The sequence below is a fragment of the Mercenaria mercenaria genome, chromosome 15, assembly GCF_021730395.1.
Source record: "Mercenaria mercenaria strain notata chromosome 15, MADL_Memer_1, whole genome shotgun sequence".
Classification (NCBI taxonomy): domain Eukaryota; kingdom Metazoa; phylum Mollusca; class Bivalvia; order Venerida; family Veneridae; genus Mercenaria; species Mercenaria mercenaria.
In genome coordinates this window covers 53,086,404-53,111,694 of record NC_069375.1, presented here as the reverse complement: position 1 = coordinate 53,111,694, position 25,291 = coordinate 53,086,404, and the positions used below count along the sequence as shown (strand labels likewise).

General features: G+C 35.9%; 1 protein-coding gene and 1 long non-coding RNA gene across 2 annotated transcripts; both read left to right on the top strand.

The window, feature by feature from the left end:
• The first annotated feature begins 1,640 nt into the window (after positions 1 to 1,640).
• Positions 1,641 to 17,922, top strand: LOC123561843 (estradiol 17-beta-dehydrogenase 8-like). The gene is made up of 9 exons (XM_045354492.2): positions 1,641 to 1,712; positions 2,366 to 2,511; positions 3,178 to 3,270; positions 4,388 to 4,526; positions 6,292 to 6,332; positions 10,591 to 10,660; positions 14,903 to 14,939; positions 15,268 to 15,331; positions 17,184 to 17,922. Exons 1-9 carry the CDS (start codon positions 1,676 to 1,678, stop codon positions 17,337 to 17,339), a joined length of 783 nt encoding a protein of 260 aa, XP_045210427.2. The 5' UTR covers positions 1,641 to 1,675; the 3' UTR covers positions 17,340 to 17,922.
• LOC128549082 (uncharacterized) lies at positions 10,857 to 12,522 on the top strand. Its single transcript, XR_008367464.1, has 3 exons — positions 10,857 to 10,941; positions 11,558 to 11,808; positions 12,229 to 12,522. It is a non-coding gene; the product is annotated as an uncharacterized LOC128549082 (long non-coding RNA).
• Positions 17,923 to 25,291: the final 7,369 nt, after the last annotated feature.

Sequence of the window (25,291 nt, the reverse complement as noted above, 5' to 3'; positions counted from 1 at the left end):
ATTGAAACTGTCGGTAAATGAAGCGACAGAAGTACGAAAAACGGGACGAAAACATCAAACGTTTAAATGAGAGAAAAATTAACTTAAAAAAAAAGAGCAGTATTCAAGAAAAGTAAAGGAGCGGGACTATCGGCGCAGACGGCTGGCAAAATAGTACTAGGTAATCAAACAGCACTTTCGGGTTCGGAAAGAAAGAACTCCTCATTTATTTCCCAATTAAAGTGGTATTTTCATGTTTTATGTAAGCCAGTTCCTGTTTTTATTTCATTATGGACCTACACTTGACATTTTGGTAGAATTTTAAAGGAGATTTTTTTTGCATTTCTAGAAATGTAAACAATCCTTATTACTCATATGTGTTCATTTTTGTTTACCTCTCCCTTGGAAGATACATGACCCCTACTTTGCTTGGTGTTCTTTTTTGGTGGTTTATAGGTCATTTGAGATAAGGCTAGTTATTCTTTTTGTTTTCAATTGTGCCTGCCTATGTGTTACAGCTCTCAGAAGATTGTAAATTTTATATAGAACATATAGCAATTTTATTTACTACTGTACAGGCTGGAAGCAGATATTGAGCTATGAAAAGATATTGCCGTTTAAAAACGTGTTTAGAAACTTGTGTACTCCCAGACGGTCGTGCCAGAAACTTGATACTGGATGCAACAGCCATATGGCCTGTGTATTGTCAACAAGAAAGAGTTGGTCTTCAAAGATGATTATTAATTTTTTCGACAAGTCAAAACTTTGTAAAGTCATGAAGAATGCGAGACGCGTTTAGTTTACACTAATTCAGTTTAATGTTGAGGAGATACATTCTAAGTAAAAGGCGCATAATTCATGAAAAATTGATGCCAAAGTTATGGACCTTGTGTCACATGATGTGGGTGATAAGGTGGAACAACTATTTTAAGTTTGAATCAAATCCATTTAGTTTAACCTGAAATTCTAAGTAAAAGGGGGGATAATTCATGAAATGTTGGTGCAAGAGTTATGGCCCTTGTGTCATATGATGTGAGTGATGATATGGAACAACTATTTCAAGTTTGAATAAACTCCATTTAGTAATAAAAGAGATAGAGTGAAAGTGCACCAAAACGTTACCCAAAACGGGGAAATAATTCAAAGAAAATTGGTTCCAGAGTTATGGACTTTGTGTCGTATGATGTGGGCAATGATGTGAAACAACTATTTCAAATTTGAATCGAGTCCATTTAGTAATAACCGAGATAGAGTGAAAGTGAACCAAAACGGCTTTAACCTGAAATCCTAAGACAAAAGGGGGATAGTTCATGAAATATTGGTGAACTAGTTATGACCCTTGTACCATTTGATGTGGGTGTTGATGGGGAATAACTTTTTTAAGTTTGAAACAAAACCATCGGGTAATTACAGAGATATCAAAACTTTTACCAAAGTTCGGACGCGGAAGGACGCCGACGCCGACTCCGGGTCGAGTAGGTCAGCTCTCAATACTTCGTATAGTCGAGCTGAAAACGACAACAACAAAAAAACATACCTTTTGGGCACATGGGTGTTACCCCTAGCTCTAAGCTTTGTTCAAAAATTAGTTACGTGGTTTAAGCCCTTCAGTAACTTGTGTATACAGTACATGACCGTTATACGAATATGAACTTGTACACGTTTCACAACTGTTCAAGAAGGCATTTTTTACCTGATGGCTTCGCTCAAAGATAAAGTCATTTTGATTACAGGTAAACTGACATTTTTAAGTAAATTAATATACTTTTTGTTAAAAGTGTATATCAGGAAACCTATTAATACACAGACGAACACCTTTTCAATCGTCCTTACCAAGATTTTTTTTTTCAGGAGTATAACTTTCACTGTTGCGAACTGTGTACGAGATGTACTGTTAACGAGTCTGTACAGCTCGAAATGATTTCGGTAAAACTAAAATGATGTACTTTAGTTGTTTCGAGCCAAGGTTCCGGCTTTTCGTCTTTTCATCATGTTTTTCAGCGTCATGCGCAGAAACGGCATGCTAAGAAGAGTCATGCGTAGAAGCGTCATGAAGCGGCATATATGCTGCATGGAAGCGTCATGCGTAGAAGCGGCATGCGGCGTAGAAGCGTCATGCGTAGAAGCGGCATGCTGCGTGGAAGCGTCATGTGTAGAAGCATGCTGCGTGGAAGCGTCATGCTGTGTTAAGCGTCATGCGTAGAAGCGGCATGCGTAGAATGACGCTGTTACCTAACAAAACTCTAGCGAATTTCCTTTTTTTGTTTTACTAATTACCTAAAAATGAAAACTTTTTTTAAAGCTTAGTTTAATTGGTCTGAATAGTTGAGTTATAAAAAGTAAACAGCTATTTGATGTTCGATATACACACGGTTTGTTGTTTAAGGTGCCGGAGACGAGTCTGGCATTGGAGCGGCAACTGCATTGCATATGATCCAGTTCGGACCAAGGTTTGTGCTGACCGGTAGGCGACAAGAGAAGCTTGATATAGTTGGAAAACTGATGGAAGATGCTGGAGTCTGCAAAGACAGGGTAAACCAATATTAACATAATCTAACTTTGTCATTTTAGTGCACATAATATCTACTGTCATTATAAGTGTGCATAACGTCTACTGTCATTTTAAGTGTGCATAACGTCTACTGTAATTTTAGTGCACATAATGTCTACTGTCATTTTAAGTGTGCATAACGTCTACTTTCATTTTAAGTGTGCATAACGTCTACAGTCATTTAGTGCACATAATGTCTACTGTCATTTTAAGTGTGCATAATGTCTACTGTCATTTTAAGTGTGCATAATGTCTACTGTCATTTTAGTGTGCATAACGTCTACTGTCATTTTAGCGCACATAATGTCTACTGTCATTTTAGTGCACATATAATGTCTACTGTCATTTTAAGTGTGCATAGCGTCTACTGTGATTTTAAGAGTACGTTAATATTTCATATAGAAAGTTTTATAGTTAGAAAACTGTAACGTCTTGGTCCATGTGATCACCGTCCATCCTGGATATCGTGGTTTCAAAACCAAATTTTTCAATGACATTGCTTTCTCATCTGGTATCAGTACTTTCATTTCAAAAGACAAAAAAAAACTTTCACATCAACAAAAACTAATACACAGAAGATTACATGTTGTGTGTTCGATGACTAAAATGTCAGTCCAGTCGTGACTAACAATTTTTTTTATTTATAGCTTCTTTTGGTTGTTGCCGACGTGACAATTGATGCAGACCAAGAAAGACTTGTTAAATCTGCAATCGACAAATTCCAGCAGCTGGATGTTGTGGTTTGTATTAAATCTATAGTTACACATTTTTTGTAAATGGATTTCTAAGTTTTATTTTTTGTGCCCTCCATTTTGTTGTGGTGGGGAAGTGTGGTGGGGAAGTGTGGGGCTAATTAGCTCAATGCAGCAATATTCACAAAGAATGAGTAGTCATAGATTTGATATCAATCATTATCCAGAAACTACTACTAATGTTTCTGAACATTTTAATTCTCAAGGACATACTATCCAGGATTTCTCTTTTATGCCCATTGATAAAGTAACTAATCCTTGGAAAAGGCTTTTAAAAGAGACTTCCTGGATGTACCGTTTGGGCACTGTGTCTCCACAAGGAATGAATTCAAAAATTCTGTATTAATGCCTTTCTGAAATACTTGTTATATATGTATATTTTATTACTTGTATGTATTCCATAATCAGTTTTTACTGGTGCCATTCTTTAATCATTGCACTTATACTGCATTTTTTCACCAGTTTTTATGTATCATACTATGATCCTGTTTATGATTTTTACGCCAAACTCTTTGTTTAATTTTGACGTTGTCGTCATCGACGTCGTTTGACGTTGACGTCACTTCCTTTGTTATGTTTATTTTGAACCCTGAAGAAGGCTGATGTAGCCGAAACGTTGGTTAAAAATAAAGTGACTTGTTTTTAAAAAGTTTTTGTAGTTTTGACTACTTTTAATACTTATATTCTTGTCATGTATTCGAATTTGTGTTGTGTGTATCTCAAGAAGTATTTGACCTAGAGTAATCAGACCTCATATGATTGTTATTCAGCATGTGAACTTGTGCACCTGATGCTTTAATTGGTATGTCACACAGTCAAATAAGAGTTATGGCGCTTGGCAGTCAAAAATAGGCATACAGTGACAGGAATGGGGGCAACAGTGTCCAATGAACACACATTTAGTTGATTTTAAAATGAAGCATATTTCAGTTAAGAGTCCAAAGATGCAAGAATTATTTAAACAAAGACTCAGATATATACATGAACATGAAGTTTTATTTGAGGAAGAAAGTATGGAAGGGTACGTTTCATAATCAGATCAAACAAAATGTTGCACCAATATGTGTAAGCAATTATTGTAATAAACTTCTTTTATCATGTCTAGATTCATAATGCAGGCATCACCGCTTACCACAAGACGATGGATACATCTATGGAAGAATTTGATCTTGTAATGAGAACAAACCTCCGGGCTCCATTCTACCTGTCAAAATTATGCTTACCATACCTCATCAAAACCAAAGGTTTGTATTTCAATTCCATGAGATAAAGTTGTGCTTACCATACCATAACAGTACAAAAGGTTTATATTTCAATGCCAAAAGATGAAGTTGTGCTTGCCATATCTCCTCAAAACGAAATGTTTGTATTTCAATTCCATGTGATAATGTTGGGCTTACCATACGACATCAACATTTCCAATTCCATGTGATAAAGTTGTGCTTACCATACCTCATCAAAACCAAAGGTTTGTATTCCAATTCCAAGAGATGAAGTTGTGCTTGCAATATCTCCTCAAAACGAAAGGTTTGTGTTTCAATTCAATGAGATAAAAGTTGTGCTTACCATACCTCATAAAAACTAAAGGTTTGTATTTCAAATTAATGACGAAGTTGTGCTTGCCATACCGCATCAACATTTTCAATTCAGTGTGATAAAGTTGTGCTTGCCATTTCTCCTCAAAACGAAAAGTTTGTATTTCAATTCCATATGATAATGTTGGGCTTACCATACATAAAAACCAAATGTTTGTATTTCAATCTACAAGTTGTGTTTGCCATACCGCATCAACATTTTCAATTCAATGTGATAAAGTTGTGTTTGCCATACCGCATCAACATTTTCAATTCAGTGTGATAAAGTTGTGCTTGCCATATCTCATCAAAACCAAATGTTTGTATTTCAATTCAATGTGATAAAGTTGTGCTTGCCATACCGCATCAACATTTTCAATTCAATGTGATAAAGTTATTTTTGCCATACCGCATCAACATTTTCAATTCAATATGATATAGTTGTGTTTGCCATACCGCATCAACATTTTCAATTCAATATGATAAAGTTGTGCTTGCCATATCTCATCAAAACCAAATGTTTGTATTTCAATTCTATGTGATAAAGTTGTGCTTACCATATCTCATCAAAACCAAAGGTTTGTATTTCAGTTCAATGTGATAAAGTTGTGCTTGCCATATCTCATCAAAACCAAAGGTTTGTATCTCAATTTCATGTGATAAAGTTGTGTTTGCCATACCGCATCAACATTTTCAATTCAGTGTGATAAAGTTGTGCTTGCCATACAAAAAGTTGTGCTTTATATGTAACCGTACCGCATCAAAACCAAATGTTTGTATCTCAATTCCGTGTGATAAAGTTGCGTTTGCCATACCGCATCAACATTTTCAATTCAGTGTGATAAAGTTGTGCTTGCCATATCTCATCAAAACCAAATGTTTGTATTTCAATTCCATGTGTTAAAGTTGTGCTTGCCATACGGCATCTTAACCAAAAGTTTGTATTTCAATTCATGTGATAAAGTTGTGCTTGCCATTCCTCATTAAACCAAAAGGTTTGTATCTGTATTACATATGATAAAGTTGTGCTTGCCATACCTCATCAATACCAAAGATTTGTATCTCAATTCCATTTGTAAACAATCAGAACAAGTGGTATGTAGCTCCCGTACAATCTCTCTTGGTTGTGCTTTCTTGTCTCATCAAAATCAAAGGTATCATGTAAAAGTTGTACATGTCAAAATCCCACCAGAACAAAAGCAGTACTGCTTCATTCTACCTGTCAAAGTTGTGCTTTTCAAATTCATGAGAATTTGTCGTTTCTCCATTCCGCGATCGAAAGTTTTGAATATCGTACCTTACAATAACTCATTTTGCTGTATCTGATCAGAGTACATTGTTGTATTTTTTTTTCAGTATATATTTCAGTTACCGAAGAATTGTATTATATATTTATTTGTAGAATTATCTTTCACGACTGTCGTGTTTTTTCCAGGGAACATCGTCAACGTCTCTAGCATATCGGGCCAAAGGACGGTAAAATATTTAATATTTCAGTGTCAAAATTGATTTAAATAAATTAATGAATGAGTTTTAATGTTGTCCAAGTTAACCGTAACCGCTTTTTATAGAGACATAAAACAAAATCGAATCATAGATCTATGACATTGTATTGATACCGTATATAAATAATTATGATAAGACTTTGCCTTACATTTTGAGAAAAAAATCAAACAACAGAAAATGTTGTTTTACATGAAATTGAACAGCATATAAAACATGTATATTACTCTCAGTTTACTGATATATACATTGAATTCCGGAAAAGGGCTGCATAAACATACAAGAGATCACAGAGTGATCTTGGCGCCCACCAATGTGCCATTTTTGAGTGTTCCAAATTTCAAGACTTAATGACTAGCTCAAGGTCAAATTTCATTTCCGTACACAACACTGTGCATGTGTTCCAAATTTGAAAGCTGTAACTTGAGAAATGTGAAAGAAGGTCACTAGATCAATTTCAAGGACAAAGTTCTTTGTACACAAAACTATGCATGTGCATCAAGTTTGAAGGCTGTAGTTTAAGAAATTTGAAAGTAGGTCACTAAGTCAATCTTAAGGTCAAAGTTTATTTCGGTACATAAAACTATGCAAGTGGTCCAAATTTGAAGGCTGTAGCTTGAGAAATGTGAAAGTAGGTCACTAGGCCAAAATCAAGGTCAAATTACACTTCAGAACACAAATCTATGCATGTGGTCCAAATTTAAAGCCTGTACCTCCAAAAATGTGAAAGTAGGTCACTAGGTCAATGTCAAGGTCAAAGTTTGTTTCGGTACACAATCCTATGCATGTGGTCTAAATTTGAAGCCTGTAGCTAAAGAAATGTGAAAGTAGGTCACTAGGTCAATCTTAAGGTCAAAGTTCATTTCTGTACACAAAACTATGCAAGTTGTCCAAATTTGAAGGCTGTAGCTCGAGAAATGTGAAAGTAGGTCACTAGGTCAAAATCAAGGTCAAATTTTATTTCTAAACACAGAACTATGCATGTGGTCCAAATTTGAAGGCTGTAGCTACAGAAATGTGAAAGTAGGTCACTAGGTCAAAATCAAGGTCAACTCATGTCAAGGTTCATCTTGCCACTCAAAACCATACATGTGGTCCAAATCTGAATGTTGTAGTTTATTGACAAGAAGATTTTAAAAGCTTTTCCCTATACAAGTCTATATGAACCATGTGACCCCCCCCCCCAGGGCGGGGCCATATTTGACCCTAGGGGGATAATTTGAACAAACTTGGTAGAGAACCACTCGATGATGCTACATTACAAATGCCAAAGCCCTAGGCTTTGTGGTTTGGACCAGAAGATTTTCAAAGAGTTTCCCTATATAAGTCTATGTAAACCATGTGACACCCGGGCGGGGCCATATTTGACCCTAGGGGGATAATTTGAATAATCTTAGTAGAAGACCACTAGATGATGTCACATACAAAATATCAAAGCCCTACGCCCTGGGGTTTTGAACAAGAGGGTTTTCAAAGTTTTTCCCTATATAAGTCTATATAAACCATGTGACCCCTGGGGCGGGGCGATGTTAGACCCCAGGGAAATAATTTGAATCATCTTGGTAGAGGACCACTAGATGATGCTTCATACCAAATATCAAAGCCCTAGGCTCTGTGGTTTGGACAAGACGATTTTCAAAGTTTTTCCCTATATAAATCTATGTAAATTATAGAAATAAACAAAGGGCCATAACTCATTCAAAAATTGTTGAACCAGTCTGATTTTCAGGGGGACACAACTAGGGTACCAATACATCATTCTGACAAAGCTTGGTCAAAATCCCCCTGGTAGTTTCTGAGGAGATGCGATAACGAGAAATTGTTAACGGACGGACGGACGGAAGGACGACGGACCACGGACGCAGAGTGATTTGAATAGCCCACCATCTGATGATGGTGGGCTAATAAAGGGGTCACACTTTTGGACAGTTCAGCGCCTTATAATTTTTGTTTGTTGGATTTAACGTCGCACCGACACAATTATAGGTCATATGGCGATTTTCCAGCTTTGGTGGTAGAGGAAAATCCCAGGTGCCCCTCCGTGCATTATTTCATCACGAGCGGGCATCTGGGTAGAACCACCGACTGTCCGTAAGGCAGCTGGGTGGCTTCCTCACATGAGGAATTCAACGACCCTAATGAGTCTAGAACCCACATCAGTTAGGGGCAAGTGATTTGAATCCAGCGACCTTAACCACTCGGCCACGGAGGCCCCCTCAGCGCCTTTAAAAACTCACCATTTTCAATGAACTGTTACATATCTTAGTTTCGATGCATTTGTAATAATGGCCCAGTGCTGAAATTTCAATAATGGCCTAGTGCTTAAATTGCAATAATGGCCCAGTGCTGAAATTTCAATAATGGCCTAGTGCTTAAATTTCAATAATGGCCCAGTGCTGAAATTTCAATAATGGCCCAGTGCTGAAATTTCGCATAACTAGGTTGAACGTAGTTTTCAGTAATTGTCTATTTTTATTTCTTTACAAATAGTATTCATTTTTAAAGGGGGCATCTTTTTTAGAATATTTTAAGTATCCATCAAATATTTCTATGTTTTGAAGATCTGTACTGCTAAATCTTAATAATCGAATAAAAATCATAGATCTATATGTAAGTAATTGAATATAAAACATAAATTGTGTGATTATAAATAAGGTTAATCTTAAAAATTGAATAAAAACTTAGATCTTTTAGTAATCATGTTATATGATTATAGATACCATATGTTGATAATCGAATAAATCAATCTGTTGGTAGGTTAATAATCGAATAACACCATAATATGTTTATAGATACAGTATGCTAACAATCGAAGAAAAAAATCGTATATATATTAGTGATTGAATAGAATACCATAAGTTATATAATTATAAATTCAGCATGTTAGCAATCAAATGTAAAATACATGTTGTATGTTAGTAATTATACGTTTCATCATATTTTAGCTCACCTGAGCACGAAGTGCTCAAGGTGAGCTTTTGTGATCGCCCTGTGTCCGTCGTCGTCCGTCCGTCCATCTGTCGTCGTCAACAATTTGACTGTTTTTCACAATTTTCACTCTAGAGGTCACAATTTTGGCACAATCTTAATGAAGCTTGGTCAGTATGTTGCCCTTAATAAAATCTTGGACGAATTAGATATCGGTTCATCTGAGGTCAAAAACTAGGTCACCAGGTCACATCAAAGGAAAAGCTTGTTAACACCCTAGAGGTGACAATTTTGGTCCAATCTTATTGAAACTTTGTCAGAATGTTGCTTTTAATAAAATCTTGGAAAAATTTGATATTGGGTCATCTGGGATCAAAAACTAGGTCACCAGGTCAAATCAAAGGAAAAGCTTGTTAACACTCTAGATGTCACAATTTTGGCCCAATCTTAATGAAACTTGGTCAGTATGTTGCCCTCAATAAAATCTTTGACGAATTTAATATTGGGTTATCTGGGGTCAAAAACTAGGTCACCAGATCAAATCAAAGGAAAAGCTTGTTAACACTCTAGAGGTCACAATTTTGGCCCAGTCTTAATGAAACTTTGGTCAGAATGTTACCCTTAATAATATCTTGGAAAGGTTCGATATTGGGTTTCTGGGGTCAAAACTAGTCACAGTCAAATCAGGAAGTTGTACATTAGAGGTCTTTTGGCTTAATGAATTGTTAGAATGTTACCTCAATATTGAAGTTGATAGGTATCGGTAAAATAGGTCACCAGGTCAAATCAAAGGAAAAGCTTGTTAACACTGTAGAGGATGTTCTCAGGGTTCATTTCGAATTTGGGACATGTAGGATCAAAAAACTAGATCACCAGATCAAATCAAAGGAAAAGCTGGTTAACACTGTAGATGCGACATTTGTGACCATTTCTTAATGAAACTTGGTCGGAATGTTAATCTTAATGATCTTTAGGTCAGGTGGGGTCAAACACTATGTCACTAGGTCAAATCAAATGAAAAGCTTGTGAACACTCTAGAGGCCACATTTATGACTGTATCTTCATGAAACTTAGTCAGAATGTTAATCTTGATGATCTTTAGGTAAAGTTCGAATCTGGGTCATGTAGGTCCAAAAACTAGGTCACCGGGTCAAATCCAAGGAAAAGCTAGTTAACACTTTAGAGGCCACATTTACGACCGTATCTTGATGAAACTTGGTCAGAATGTTAATCTTGATGATCTTTAGGTCAATAGGTCAGGTGAGCGATACAGGGCCTTCATGGCTCTCTTGTTATGATAAAGTTCACAGCTGAGGCACCATATGGAATAAGTAAAGCTGGATTGGACCATTTTACAAGAATACTTGCCATGGGTAAGATCATTGTGTGTCAAGACTGAACAGCTTGTGGGCTATACATATACTTTTATTTGCCATCCGGGGTCCATTTAGCCCTCAATGCTAATTATAGATGATTATTGTTGAAGTTGTTGAAATACGTCATACGACCTAACTCTTAGATCTATTTGGCCTATGTCGTTTTAAACGATTTGTGAAACAGCGTTTAGTCATATCAGGGGTGGTATAGTACGTCATCAACAGGTGCGCGCAACACTTCCCGATGCGGCTTTTTTGTGTCAAAACATCTCGATTCGGTGAGTAAACTTGCGATTATTACATTGATAACTAATAGATTCGGAAATGACATATAGTCGAAAGTACCCGCACATGCGTCTAGTTTATCATTTACGTTTGCATTTTCAAGAAAGCCTTCCGTTTAAGAGAACATTCGTGCACAATGCACTTCATGGAAACACTTCCCTATTCACCACATCATATTATGTCGCATAACAAAAGTTTACATGCATTTCTGATAAATCCAAGCATTGACGGGTGTTCTTTTATGGTAAACAGATGTCAGTGATACCTTGATTAGTCATTAGAATCTAAACTTTCCGAAAAATCAGTAAACTAAAATTTCGCCTTCCCGGTTCACCAACTGAATTGATGTCCTTCCCGGCTCACCAATTTCCGGCATGACTAACATCGGGCTGGTGCTCATGTAAATGTGATCACACTTGCCTGGAAGTTCTATTAATTCGAATAACTGATTGTTAGAGTGCTTGCACTAGATGGTCCGTAAACTTCATTTAAGCATTTGAAGATAATATTAAAAGAACGAGGCATATCTTGAACATATGCTGTATACTATAAACGTGCATATGTATGATATAATTATGTTCTATCATGTCCTTATGTTTGTTATTTTAGGTACATGAAAGATGAAAAAGGAAACAAAACTTCTAGTCTGCATCAATGGAATTGTCATTATATGTTAAAAAGGATTGCTGAGTGATCGGCATGCAAGACATGATTGACGTATTATATTTTCCAAAAGCTGTACGACATAATATTTGAGAAGTGGAGAACATCCTCTAACGGAATTACCCCAGACAAGGATTTCAACGCTCAACTAGGTCTCCGTACCAAACTTTGTCACGACTGTCGGTTGCTGCTTGAAGGTATGGATACAAATAACTGATTTAATTTCAATAATGTTACAGTAGATAAACCTTAATAAGGGGTATAGTTAGATAGGCACTTCGACACATGATAATATAAATAGAAAGTATTTTGGAAACCATTAGTTAACTTGTTACTCTAATTTGTTTTTCATGATAACTATATATGGCGTGTCATCGAAAATAGTTGAGTATGATGGCTTTGATTCCGAACTTGAGTACAAGGCAAGACTCGATGAGACAAATAAGAATATGCATTGATAATTATGCTAAGTAAAGCAAAATTATACAGTTAAATTATTATCATGTGCTGTTTTTTAAAGGAGCAACCTTTTGATATATTTTTAAAGGTATAAAGTCGCACCAATGCAGTTTAGTCTTTAATGATATGCTACTATTTAATTTTGTTTAACGTTTCAGGGCCACGTGATCATCACAATTGCTCGGGAAAAATGAGAAATTACTGTATCGCGCCAACGAAATGTTCTTATTAAAGAGTTTTAGATGTGCGTAGGGAAAGACCAAGAGTGACTGCAACCGAATTATAATTACCACGTAGTAGAATGGGACATCAATTGAATCTACACTAGAAAACGGTTCAGGATTTAACATTTGACTAATGTTCAGATTTTGCTTGCAAATCTTAGTGCACCCAATTACATGTTAAATCTCGAAGTGAGCTTGAACAGTGGTAGAACAATTTTACTTGCATTGTAAATTATTTTGCTTTTCTTAAACTGTTTAGTTGTTGAAAATGTTGCTGTATAAAAGATTATTTAAAACAGGAAATTTTACTGATTTTTTATTTAAACCCTTACACAGTGGAAGCCGTTGTGACATAAACAATACGCACATACACTCTCAAGACATAGCAACATCTTCCTTTTTATCAGCTAATGTTATATATTTACACAAATCAACGAAAGTAGATTGTAGCAATTCTAAATTTTATACACACTTATAAATACGAGTATAATGATAACGTTTCATTAACTTTGGACGTAATTCTTTATAACTCAACATTTAAAAAAATGAAATTCACCTTAAGTTTCATTAAGATCGCATATCTGACAAATTCTTTCCACAATGTATGCTTTAATTTTCTTCGATCAAGAAGAAGTGTACATCTCTATGTCACATATTCTCAACAATTGGAAATAGTCAGACACCACAGAAAGACATGAAGTGGAGATCAACAAAAATCAGAATATAATAGGTCTTGAAACCATTAAACTGGTAAATGTTGAGGTTTTGCGCAACTACGCTAATTATAACTCAGAAATTTCATTAAAAACACACAAAAATTGATAAAGTGGCAATGTAGTATAATCTGTGAACGTTTATTGACCGAAACATAGAGATAACAAGAGTATTTACATTGTTGTGTTTTACCCGTTATGAGCATTAGTGTCAACTACATTTCATACAAAGTTTAATACTGCTGTTGCCTTTCATCAAAATCTGTCAAATGTTATTTAGAAGAAAGGAGAGGCACTGACAAGACTCTGTGACTTCAACACAGACAGACAAAACAAAACATGTTTCAATAAAAATTCACAATTGTTTGGTCACGCAAAATCACATTAAATTCCGTCTACAAAAGCTGTCCATGGCTAGTTATTGTACGAGAGTGGTCACACATAACAGTGAGCTGTTTTAAACGGTGTCTGCACATATTGCCTGTGAGTGAGCCTCAAACAACGACTACTTTTGTGGTCTTCATTTCTGACGTTTTCACAAACATCTACAGCAAGCGGGTATTGTTCTTTCTACAATTCTGTTTTTTTTTTACGTGTCATTTTATTCCCAAAAAATGCATGAATTACTATATGCAGTTTATGTTCATCTGTCTACGGATATCATACTGCTAAACCCCAAATGTTTAGCTTCATAATTTAATTCTGATAAACAGAATATCTCCGGTGTTTCTTTTGTGATCTGAAAAAGAAAGAGTAAATCTGTCATAATATAGCCCTTGAAGGTAAATTAAACACTGTTTTTACTGACATAAACGTTCATTGCTTAATACTAGTTTTGCTAGTATGGCAACCGAAGTACCATGCGTCAAAATAAATTGAAGGGCTACATATAACACGATGCCACACGGGCGGTTAGCCGGGAAGTGCATCGTTTTACCTGGTGAATCGGGAAGGCGAAATTTTATATTACTGATTTCTTTGAAACTATAGATTGCAATAATTAATTAAGGTATCACTGACCTCTGTTTGCCATAAAAGAACACCCGTCAAGGAATTTAGTCGTTAGAAATGCAAGAAAACTCTTTTTATGCGATGTAATATGGTGTGGTGAATGGGGAAGTGTTTCCATGAAGTGCATTGTGCTCGAATGTTCTCTTAAACGTAAGACTTTCTTGAAAAATGCAAACGTCAGTGATAAACTAGACGCATGTGCGGGTACTTTAGACTATATGTCATTTCCAAATCTATTCGTTACCAATGAAATAATCGTAAGTTTACTCACCGAATCGAGATGTTTTGACATAAAAAAGCCGCATCGGGAAGTGTTGCGCGCACCTGTTGATGACGTACTATACCACCCCTGTAACTGCTCGTAAATGTGTTTCTTTTTCGTGAATTGCGGCTTTATGTTGCAAGATCCATGTATAAACTATACATAATTCTAAAGATCTGCGAGAGTGGAGTAGGATCATTGGATCATTTGAAATTTTTGAGATATCTAAATAAGATCGAAGATATTTAATATCCAATTTTTTTCCCATCGTAAAATTAAGGTCGGGCAAAATTACAATTTCGTAAAATATTCTTTTTTAGAAATGTTACAAATTGTTGGCCTGGAAATTTTACTTTTATCCATGAAGCTCTATAACAATCATTTGACAAATCAAGAATTGTTTGGTGTTCAAACTGCCGAAATTTGAATAGAAAATGTCGGACCCAAATCGATTTTTGATGATAATTTAAAATAAATCAAGATATTCTAAAAACTATAAAAAACAAACAAAAACACTCCTATTACCACCCTCGGAGTATATGGCCTCAATCGTATTGTCTATATCAAAAGATAAATCAAGAAAACCCTTCGATCAAACAGTAGATAATGAATTCCATTTCAGAGATGGCAGAGCATGGTGTCAGAGTCAACTCTGTAAAGTACGTACACCGTTCTTTATTTTTACTGGATATAAATAATAATAATAATGTCTTTATTTATCAAAGGTAAACACATAAAGCATGTTTAAAAGCTTGTAACTGTGTCTGTTTGAACAGAGAATGTTCAAACATTGCTTTGCAATATTGCTTTTCTTTGTCGCGCCTGGAAAATGCGTACTAGTATGAACAGCCAAACAATGTGTTCTCAGAAATGATCCATTCGTTGATTTGAACTATAATTAAAGCATATTATGAACTTTCCGAAATGGTTGCTTTAATCTAAGTGCCATATTGGTATATTAAGCTTATATTATTTTTTTTTTTGAAGTCCTGGTGTAATCCGTACAAACATTCAGCAGAAAGGAGGCATGTCTTCTCAACAGTATGTGGAGGTAAGATGTTCTGGTATATTTTCAATGGTGTGTATGTGAAATGTTAGACCTTCTTTTGTAAAAAGCAGACGGTAGATCAGATTGTAACTTTGTAAACTTTCTAAGCTGAATGCTTCACATGGTAAAAAACTGACATTTTTGTGTAAGAATACTGTAGAAAAGTTGACCATTGCATCACTATTTAGGTGTGCAAATGTAATTGTGCGAAATTGTTACTGAGGGTATTTCAGTATCAGACAGATGCTTTGATAAACCTCCTCCAATTTGACATTCCACACACAATAGTTGAAACTATCTGGTACACTTTGGTTATGTTTTATGCTCCCCGAAGCATATAGTCGCCGCTTCGTCCGTTCGTCCCTATGTACCGCAATTCTTGTTCGGAGTATTTCGCAGCAAGCACAGGTTGGAATTTATTATTCATTATCAGTTAGTTATTATTCATTAACATTGAAAACTTGATAGTATTTGGATGAGTAGCAAATTCTTTCGAAATATATTTTTGTTAGTTTGAAATAGTCACAACAAAACACAAAGTGAAACTTGTCACCTAATGAATCAGTATTACAAAGATTACATGTTCTTTGTTCCCTATGAATACTGTGAAAGCTGCCCTTTTCAACTGCATGGGAGCTTATGATTAATACATCTGTTTTGGCTAAATTATTTGGTAAAATGTCTAAATATTTTTCAAAAGCAATCATGGCGCATGTACGGCGCAAGATAGTATATGTCGACATGACGTCAACGCGTATCCTTGCATAAAACTTTAATTTGTTGTTCGGGCATGCGCAAACAGCGTAATAAACATGTACAATGTACAAACAAGGAGACTCGTGAGCACGCGCTGATGGTGAACAAAGGGACTCTGAATCAGTTTTAATCAAAGCTTACGGAATGTCGGTGGTTCTGCCCAGGTGCCCGCCCATGATGAAATAATGCACGGAGAGGCACCTGGGTCTTCCTCCACCATCAAAGCTGGAAGTCGCCATTGCGACCCAGCAAAAGCAAAACAAAACTGTAGGCCCGGAAATGCATAAATAAAACATGTGTCCATAACAACCTGAAACCGCCGACTTCTATTGGGTAATGCCAGCTGAATAGTCTTATTTTCCTTTTTCTATATTTCCAGCGCTTTAGTTGTGATTTATGCAAGAATAGCAGTAACGCACGTTTGTTTCATGAAACAACATCAGATTCTGCAGAATCCCTCGGGTTATGTTGGTGCAGTAGCCCTACTGGTTCATGCACCAACCAACCAATCCCTCGGGATTTTGCAGATGTTACACGAAAATAACGTGCATTAACCCTACAACATGTTCAAATAGTGTTAAAGTACAGGCGGTAATACGTCCTGTTGAATGGCTAAGGATTGCGCAGGTGTCTTTTGAGTTATTCTGTGTGCCTGATAATCGATTCAGAATGAAAGAATTATTTTTAACACCATTCTGTTATATCATTTTAATTATATAAAATAGTAAATTAAATTAGGTAGCACTCCCTGATGCCTGTATTGCGCCAAATGACATTTCAACATGACGTCCATGTTGCCGTGTTTTAATGAAAATGTGCATGTTTTTCCACAAATTTATTGCAATTTAGTTTAATATTATTTTATTGTATCACATTTATACAAGCATTAAATCAAATGCATACACATACGAATGGGTTTGGCCAAAAGTCATTCCAACATTATCTAGGGCCCTCCTTTATTACAATAAAAATAATAAATCGACATGTCGTCAATGGTGAATGCTGCCATATTTTAATGAAAACAAACGTGAATTTTCATGTAAGAATACTGCATTGAATATTCCTGTCGTTTAACAGTTTTGGCATATCTATATTTCAGTATATTGAGCGACAAAAGTTGAAGCATCCACTTGGTAACATCGGCGAACCTATAGATGTTGCAAAGGCAATAACGTTCCTCTCTTCTGAGGATTCTTCCTTCATTACTGGAGAGCTTATCTTTGTAGACGGTGGACGCCATAGTCATCCTGTATAAACAATCGGTCATATACGGTCGCACTGTATAAACTTGACTCTAAAGTAAGCCCTGTGAATAATATATAGAAATCTACAATTGGCGTGAAATTCCATATACAATTGAAAACAAGAACATATTGATTTTAATGGCATTAACGGTTAGTCCCATATTTTGTGAGAAAAAATTCAAACAACATCATAGAAAGGTTTGTTTTACTTGAAAATTGAACAACATATAAACATATATATTACTGTAAAAAACAATTGTCGATTTACTGATATACACATTGAATTCCGGAAAATGACTGCATAAAAGTGCCACAATATCTGACAGTTCAACGCCTTGGAAACGCCCCATTTTTAAAAACATACCTTGATTTCACATACCTAGGTAGTACACGCCGGGAACCAGGCTAGAATAATGCCTGGCAGCCAATATACGGACCTGAAATCTGTTATATCCTGTGTAGTACGTGTTAAACAATCAGCTCTTCTGTCTATTTATGTAAAATAATTCAAAATAATAACATAAAATAAGCTGCAAGGTAAAGACTCCAATTTATATTTGGCGAATTGTGAAAAATAAAGCACATGGACATACATGTATGTATTTTATTTCGCCATAAGATTGAAAATATTTTTATCTACAACTATGAAACGTTTCATTAAAATTTACATCGGGAAGCTTTTATACGCGAAAATGTCATAAAGGAGGTAGGTTACCTTCATATTTGTATGTGCGCATGTCCAACCGGAAGCTAACGTGACGATTTACGACGACGTTTACGACAAACTAAATGTGTTGGTATATTCATTCTTCTGAAAACAAATCATGAACTTGTCTTCGATCTGATGCTTTATGGTTTAATAATGCAGAAATAATGAATAAATTGCCGCAGAAACGCTTCAAAACTATGTTGCCTTAAAATGACGTCATTGACGTCATGACGTTACGTGTCAGTTACCGCGCAAAATTAATAGCTTTTATCTTGAAAGTACGTAATTCTGTACATTTTCTTTATTTTAACTATTTTCAAATAACCATTATTTGCTGAAATATTTTTTATGAGTCTTTTGCTCTGAATAATAATCAATATTTTGCTTCTTTTATGTGGTTATATTGAAATGTTATGCGGAATGTAAGAAAATGGATGATGGCAACCAATGTTATTTGGAATATAGTTGGGTGAAAGGTTACTTGTTACGGCCATTTTCAAATACAAAGTCTAGCAGTTTGATTTTTAATACCTATTTTTCAGGTTCCATTGATAATTTGTTACTTACATACTAAAACTAAGATCTAAAATTGTTCAAATTTCAGTAGAAAATTGTGGTTTCTTGAATTGAATTGATGTTACCATGGAAACGAAGCCCGTGACCTATGTATCTAAATGTAAAATTCAAAAGCGTTGACACTGGTCTATTTAAGAAACACAGCTTCGGCTTTTTATTTCATTTCAACAATATCCATGAGAATAATAGCAGCACGCTGAACGATTTTTCCATGAAAAATGGCAGACGAGGGTACTGCTGTACGTATTCTAAGCTGTGAAATTTGTTTGAATAAATGCAAATAACACGAAAATGTAACCTACGTTAGAAATAATATGTTTTAAAGCTTCATCAACTAGAAAGATAATCTTATTCAATATTTTTTTTAAAGAAATTACGACAAACAGCAAGATATAAGCTATTTTAAACATCTCTGTTGCCATGGTTACTTTAAAATTTAAGAAAAATAGGGTACCATGTAAAGTGCTTGGTATTTTGCTAATAATATTACCCAAATATTTCATGTTGGTCATTAACAGAATGCACTGAAGCCGTCGAAAACCCTATTTTTTATACATAGTTGTTTAAAAATGAGAGAAAATGCGCTACCATGGAAACACGAGCCCCGCGACATATACATTTTAAGCTTATATTAGAAAGATAACGTGCATACCAGTAAAATTATCAATTATGCAGACTTCTACGGATATCAATGAATCTAAAATACACTGAAAAGTGTTAAATATTCGTATTTTCCTTCTTCTTTCAATATGAAATACTTTTGGAGGGTCATGTTCTTCTAACCTGGATAAAAATTGAACTTGAAGGGACAGAGACAAACGAAATTGAGATTGTAGCAGTTAAAACCTCATATTACACGAAATACAAAAAAATGCTGCAGTTCAACTAATCTGAATTTACCCTTGTACCAAGGTAACCTACCTCCTTAAAAGACAATTTCCTATACAAGCCAATTGTAACAAGGCAGTCTGAAAGACAGCTATATCCCCCGCCACTGTTTAATGTGCATAGTGAAAGGGTGGGTGGTATTGATGGAACCATGGAACAGTCGAGTTGTGACCTTGACCTTAAGCTGGCAGGGGTGAATTTTGAATTCTGCACATTGTCTTGATAAGGGAAATATTACAGCCAAGTCGTATTAAAATCCTTTAAGGGGTTTAGGAGAGCAGAAATAAAATGGAAGGCTCAAACCTTTGACCTTGAGTTGTGACACTGACCTTGAGCCAACAAGGCTGACTCATGGGTTCTGTACATCGTCTTGATAAGGTGACCAATTGACCCAAGTTTCATGAAAATCCTTCAAGGGGTTTAGGAGATACACAGAGCTGACATAAAATTGAAGGCTCAACCCTTTGATCTCGAGTTGTGACCTAAACCTTGAGCCAACATGGCTAACTCATGATTTCTGCACATCATCTTGATGAGATGATCATTTGACCCAAGTTTCATGATTATCTTTAGAGGGGTTTAGGAGATACAGAACGGACAAGAAAAGGAAGGCTCAAACATTTTGGCTTTGAGTTGTGACCTTGACCTTGAGCCGACATGGCTGATTCATGGGTTCTGCACATAGTCTTGATGAGGTGATAATTTGATCAAAGTTTCATGAAATTATACGGACGGTCAGACGGACGGAATGATGTCAGGACGGACGACGGAGACTATTCCTATAGCCCCCAGCACTCGTGGCGGGGGGATTAAAATTGACGACCAGTATTCTTTAATCGGTCTAGCAAAAACTGAAGCAAACGACCCTGTCTTTTAACTGTTTTTTTTTTTTTTTGGTACAAATGACGCTTTGAAAAAATATTGTTTATGAAGGAAAAACCGAAGATTTTTTCGTCTGTAGTAAATGTATATACATGTAATGTCATAAGAAACCTATAGACCGATTGACTTGTATTTATTTTCTAATAAAGCACAGTTTTTGTTGTTGATATTTTCTATCCATGATTCACTTCTTCTGGAAGTGCAGCTTCGCAGTAAATAATATTACATTGTAGTTATTTATTTATTTTGTTGGGTTTAACGTCGCACCGACACAATTATAGCTATATGGCGACTTTCCAGCTTTGATGGTGGAGGAAGACCCCACAGGTGCCCCTCCGTGCATTATTTCATCACGAGCGGGCACCTGGGTAGAACCACCGACCTGTCGTAAGCCATCTGGGTGGCACAGCGACATTAACCACTCGGCCACGGAGACCCCAAATAATATTAGGGACGACTTTAAAATAAAGTTGCTTAATTATACATGTTCTTCAAAAATTAAACTACTGATTTCCTATTTATTAAAATGCCCATATTATATTTAGAAAAGATTTGAATGGAAATTAAAGTTTACTTTTATGTATGAACACTTAACGTGGTGATGTTGGTTGTGGCGCATCAAGAGGTCGCGCGGACGTCATGAGGGTAACGTGACATTACACGGGCTTTGAAAAGACAACTTAGTCAAGAATATTTTAATAGGGACTCAAGTTTACGGCAAAGGCGTTATCATCGATGTGCGTAGCCTAAAGTGGGGTAGGTACGAAATGGGTATCCTGCTACTGCAGGGGGATTTAGGGCACTTCCCTTGAACATGTTTTCAAATATGTGTACGTAAACGATGGCCTCCTCAGCATTTAACGTCTGAGCACTCTAATATCACTAATATCTTAACTCCTGAACACTTTTTACATCATCGTTCTGGTCCTGCAATTATGCTATTAAAAGGTGATTATGTGCATTTGCCTTCATCCCTAATTTTCCTTGCAAGAGTAAAAGACGTCTCACTTACTGACAATATCGGTAAGATTATTTATGCGGAAAGTACCAATATTTCTGTACATAAATAGATTTCTGTACATAAATAGGTTTTCCCGTCGAATATGCAGCGCCTAAATCTACATTTAAGAAAGATATTTGTTTCAGATGTGCAGGACAACTTGTGTGGAAACACCGAAATTACCGAACAGTTTTCCCATCGAATAGGCAGCAATCAATTTCATATTAGGCTGATCATTACCGAATCAAATCTGGAACAAGTCAAATGGTTTATCGCGGCCAGAAATTTGTACAAACCGGACAGAAGTTTCGAAATTGTTAAATTGTCATTTGTGCAGGAAAGAAGCGTTTACCATAATGTCCAGTACTGGACAGGTATAGTGACCATGCACGGACACAGCCAATTTTCTCAGAGGGGGTCCGATCCCCTGCCCCCCCCCCCCCTGGAAATTTTGAAATTTAGCAGTTCATTTTTTGCATTCTGGGACAGTTTTATGGACTAACCTGTTAAATTTGGGAAAATGATAAAGTCAAACTTTCTTGAAGGTAAAATTCTTAGTTTCTTTTAGATAAATAATATGAATTATGTCGGGGTCGTATGTAGCAGCAGCCGCATATACTTAACATGCAGTCCTAATGTTGCCTTTTTCGAAAAACATTTTCTTTCCTTCTTGTCTACTTTCCTTTTTTAAAGATTTTCCAGAAGGGGTCCGGACCCCCGGTTTCCACCCCCCCCCCCCTCTGGATCCGCGCATGATGACAAATCATGCTTTCTGTTTATGCAGGTAAACTTGTGTTTGGTTAAATTTCAGCAGAGCACAATTGTCTGAACAGTGTACAAACTCATTACTGTTTTTCAGGCAAGGGTGGAAAAAAAGTGGTTGACAATGAAAGCAGTAACATTTTTATTAAAAAAAAATAAACAATGAGACAAACATTTCCAACATCTTTGGACGGTTCAAAAATCCCATGTTAAACATACCATAAAGCCCGAAACGCGTGAAAATGTTCCGAATGTAAATCGGGTGAAGTAAGCGCTCTATGTATAGAGTTAGATTATGCGTCTAGATTGATTAAACTGGGCGAGTCTACTTACTTATTACTTGAGGATGAAAAAAAAAACGCTCTTAAACAAGGGTGGCGGTTGAACTACTAAAAGTACAACAACAGTTAATTCACAACAAATCGTACGGTATGTTTTATAATCAGTAGAAGCTAGTCGTATTTACGCTTATGAGACCTGTTTCACCCACAAGTAAAGAATTCACAGGTCCATCATGAAATATTTTCCCCAGCGCGCATATACTTGTCCTATTCGATCGGCCACGATCAACAACTTGCCGTTATCCTAAATCAAATGTTATCACATGTAGTCCTCACATGAAGAGACATTATAAATAGCATCCTGTTTCCTTTTACTTGTTTGTACTCTAGTATGTAAATGAGGAGTTTTATCTAAATCTGTATGCTAAATAAGATTCTTAGTGTTTAAAATTAATTTTTGTCCAATGGCATTGCAGTACTTTTCAAATTTTCGGGAAATTTATTTTAGTAAATCGGCATTAACTTGCAGTCGTTTATTAATCAGGTTAGTCATGTGTATAAAAGGGACATTAATAAACACTTACCTACATAGTGTTTGAAATTATTTTTTTGTTTCCAGATGATGTCGGATAACACACCTCTTGTCTCTTCTATACACATGACTAGCCTGATTAATAAACGACTGCAAGTTAATGCTGATTTACTAAAATAAATTTCCCAAAAATATGAGAAGTACTGCAATGCCATTGGACAAAAAATAATTTCAAACACTAACATTTCATACAGTAGAGGTATAACTGAGACGTTTTTTGGTTATTAGAAATATATAACTCTCCATCGTTACTTAATTGTCTAGTTGCATACATTATTTCCCTTTTATTCGTAAACGTTTATATTACGTTACTGTCCGCTTGCTAAAACTACACATTTATACATTAAGAGCAATTTGATGTGTATTCAAGAAGGGATTTGTATTTATGATCTATGTGAAAGCTGTTATGGTTTTTAGTGTTTGAAATTATTTTTTGTTCAATGGCATTGCAATATTTTTCAAATTATTGGGAAATTTATTTAGGTAAATCAATATTTATTTCCAGTCGTTTATTAACCCGGTAAGTCACATACTGTAGGTGGAGCTTAAATTTGTAAACAAAAATAATTTCAAACACTGCGCCGCGCCAGGCCAATTCAATTTGATAAATACTTATTAATAAACACTAACCTATACATAAATCTGTTTTATATTGTTTGTTTTAGTACGGAAGAGCATTAGTGCCAGGTGCGTTTTATTTATTAACTCGAAATTTCGAGTTAACTTTAAATGTAACGGACGACTTTTGACTCCTAGAAGTGGAATTATCTATCTACACGTACCCAACATGTAGCGGCTTGAACATATACTACCATACATCAATGTATGACCTACCCCATAGCCTCTAGAGCTACTCCAGATTTCAAACTATATCCAGAACATATACCTTCATAGTCTGAATACTTCCCGGTCACCTTCTGTGACCTCTCCTCAAAATCTAGATCAATCCAGGTACCCAGTCTTGGTCAGACTCCTTGCTACACGTTCATGTAGGGTATGTCTATATTTCCTTGCCATATGGGGTCACACTAGGTCAAAAACCTTCCAGACTTAAACCTGGTTTATATAGTGATATTTTATGAGCAAACGCTACCCGGTCATTATTAGCATTTCTAGCCTTTCACTTCTTGCTAGACTATTGTCTTGAAGGTCTGTCTTTCGGCAATCAAACAATACAGAAAAAAAAGTAAATTAAAATGAAAAAAAAATAGATAAAAAATATATGAAACTTAAGTGAACTTGAGGGTTGCTCTTTACGAGCATCCTACAAAATCAGCTAAGTTTGACACTGCTTGGAATCCGGGAAGATGGAACACTTACATGAAACTTGATAGGTATATCTGAAAATGGTATATTCTAGAAAATGCTGAAATATGGTTACCAAGTAAATGGATTCTATAGGCTGATCACTACCAAATCAAATGTAAGCCCACGCTGGTCTAGTGGTCCAAATATAAATGGTAAATAGTCCTAATCTTTCTTCCTTTCCTCGTGCCCTTTCTCTATAGCATTGTGTTTTCTCTGCCGCGCTTGTGCATCGTTCTATCGAAATCGGTATGTTCCTATCGTTTGCTAGTTAAAAATAGCGGCGTAAAAATATTATGTATTAAAAAGGGACATTGAAAGAAGCGAAAGGGTGTAAATTATGCAGGTTGTATTTAAAGAACTGTAGTTTTCTTATATAAAATCTAGCACCACCTTTTCTTTTTCTTTTTCTAAGGTAGCAATATAGTTCTTTGTGGGAATATACGAAAATCTGATATGCTAGAAAATGTTGAAAAAAAAGTTATCAAGTGTGTTTTTTTTTCAACATAAAAGTGTGTTCAGTAAATCCTTCCTCGACAACCGGCTTTAATCTATAATCCTAAACGGTATAAGCTCAGAGCCCATATTTGTCTCTTCTGGAGTTCCGCAGAGGTCCGTCCTTGGGGCCCCTGCTCTTCCTTGCATACATAAATGACCTCCCACAAAATATCCAGTCCCCCCCCCCCGCCCACAAAAACGACCTTAAAACACTAGAAAAGTTAGATTTGGACTGAGATATGGATTCAGTCCCTCCAAGTGTCAAGTTATCCGCGTCACAAGAAGGAAACATCCTATACCCTCACAATACTACTGCATAATACACTGCTAGAATCTGTCACCTTGGCAAAATGCCTTGGCGAAATTGGCGGGGATATCGCAACCTTTTGCTCACAGTTCGCGACATCTGATATATTTATTATTGAATAACATATATAGGAAAATTTAAACCAAATTTTGTTCAAAACGTG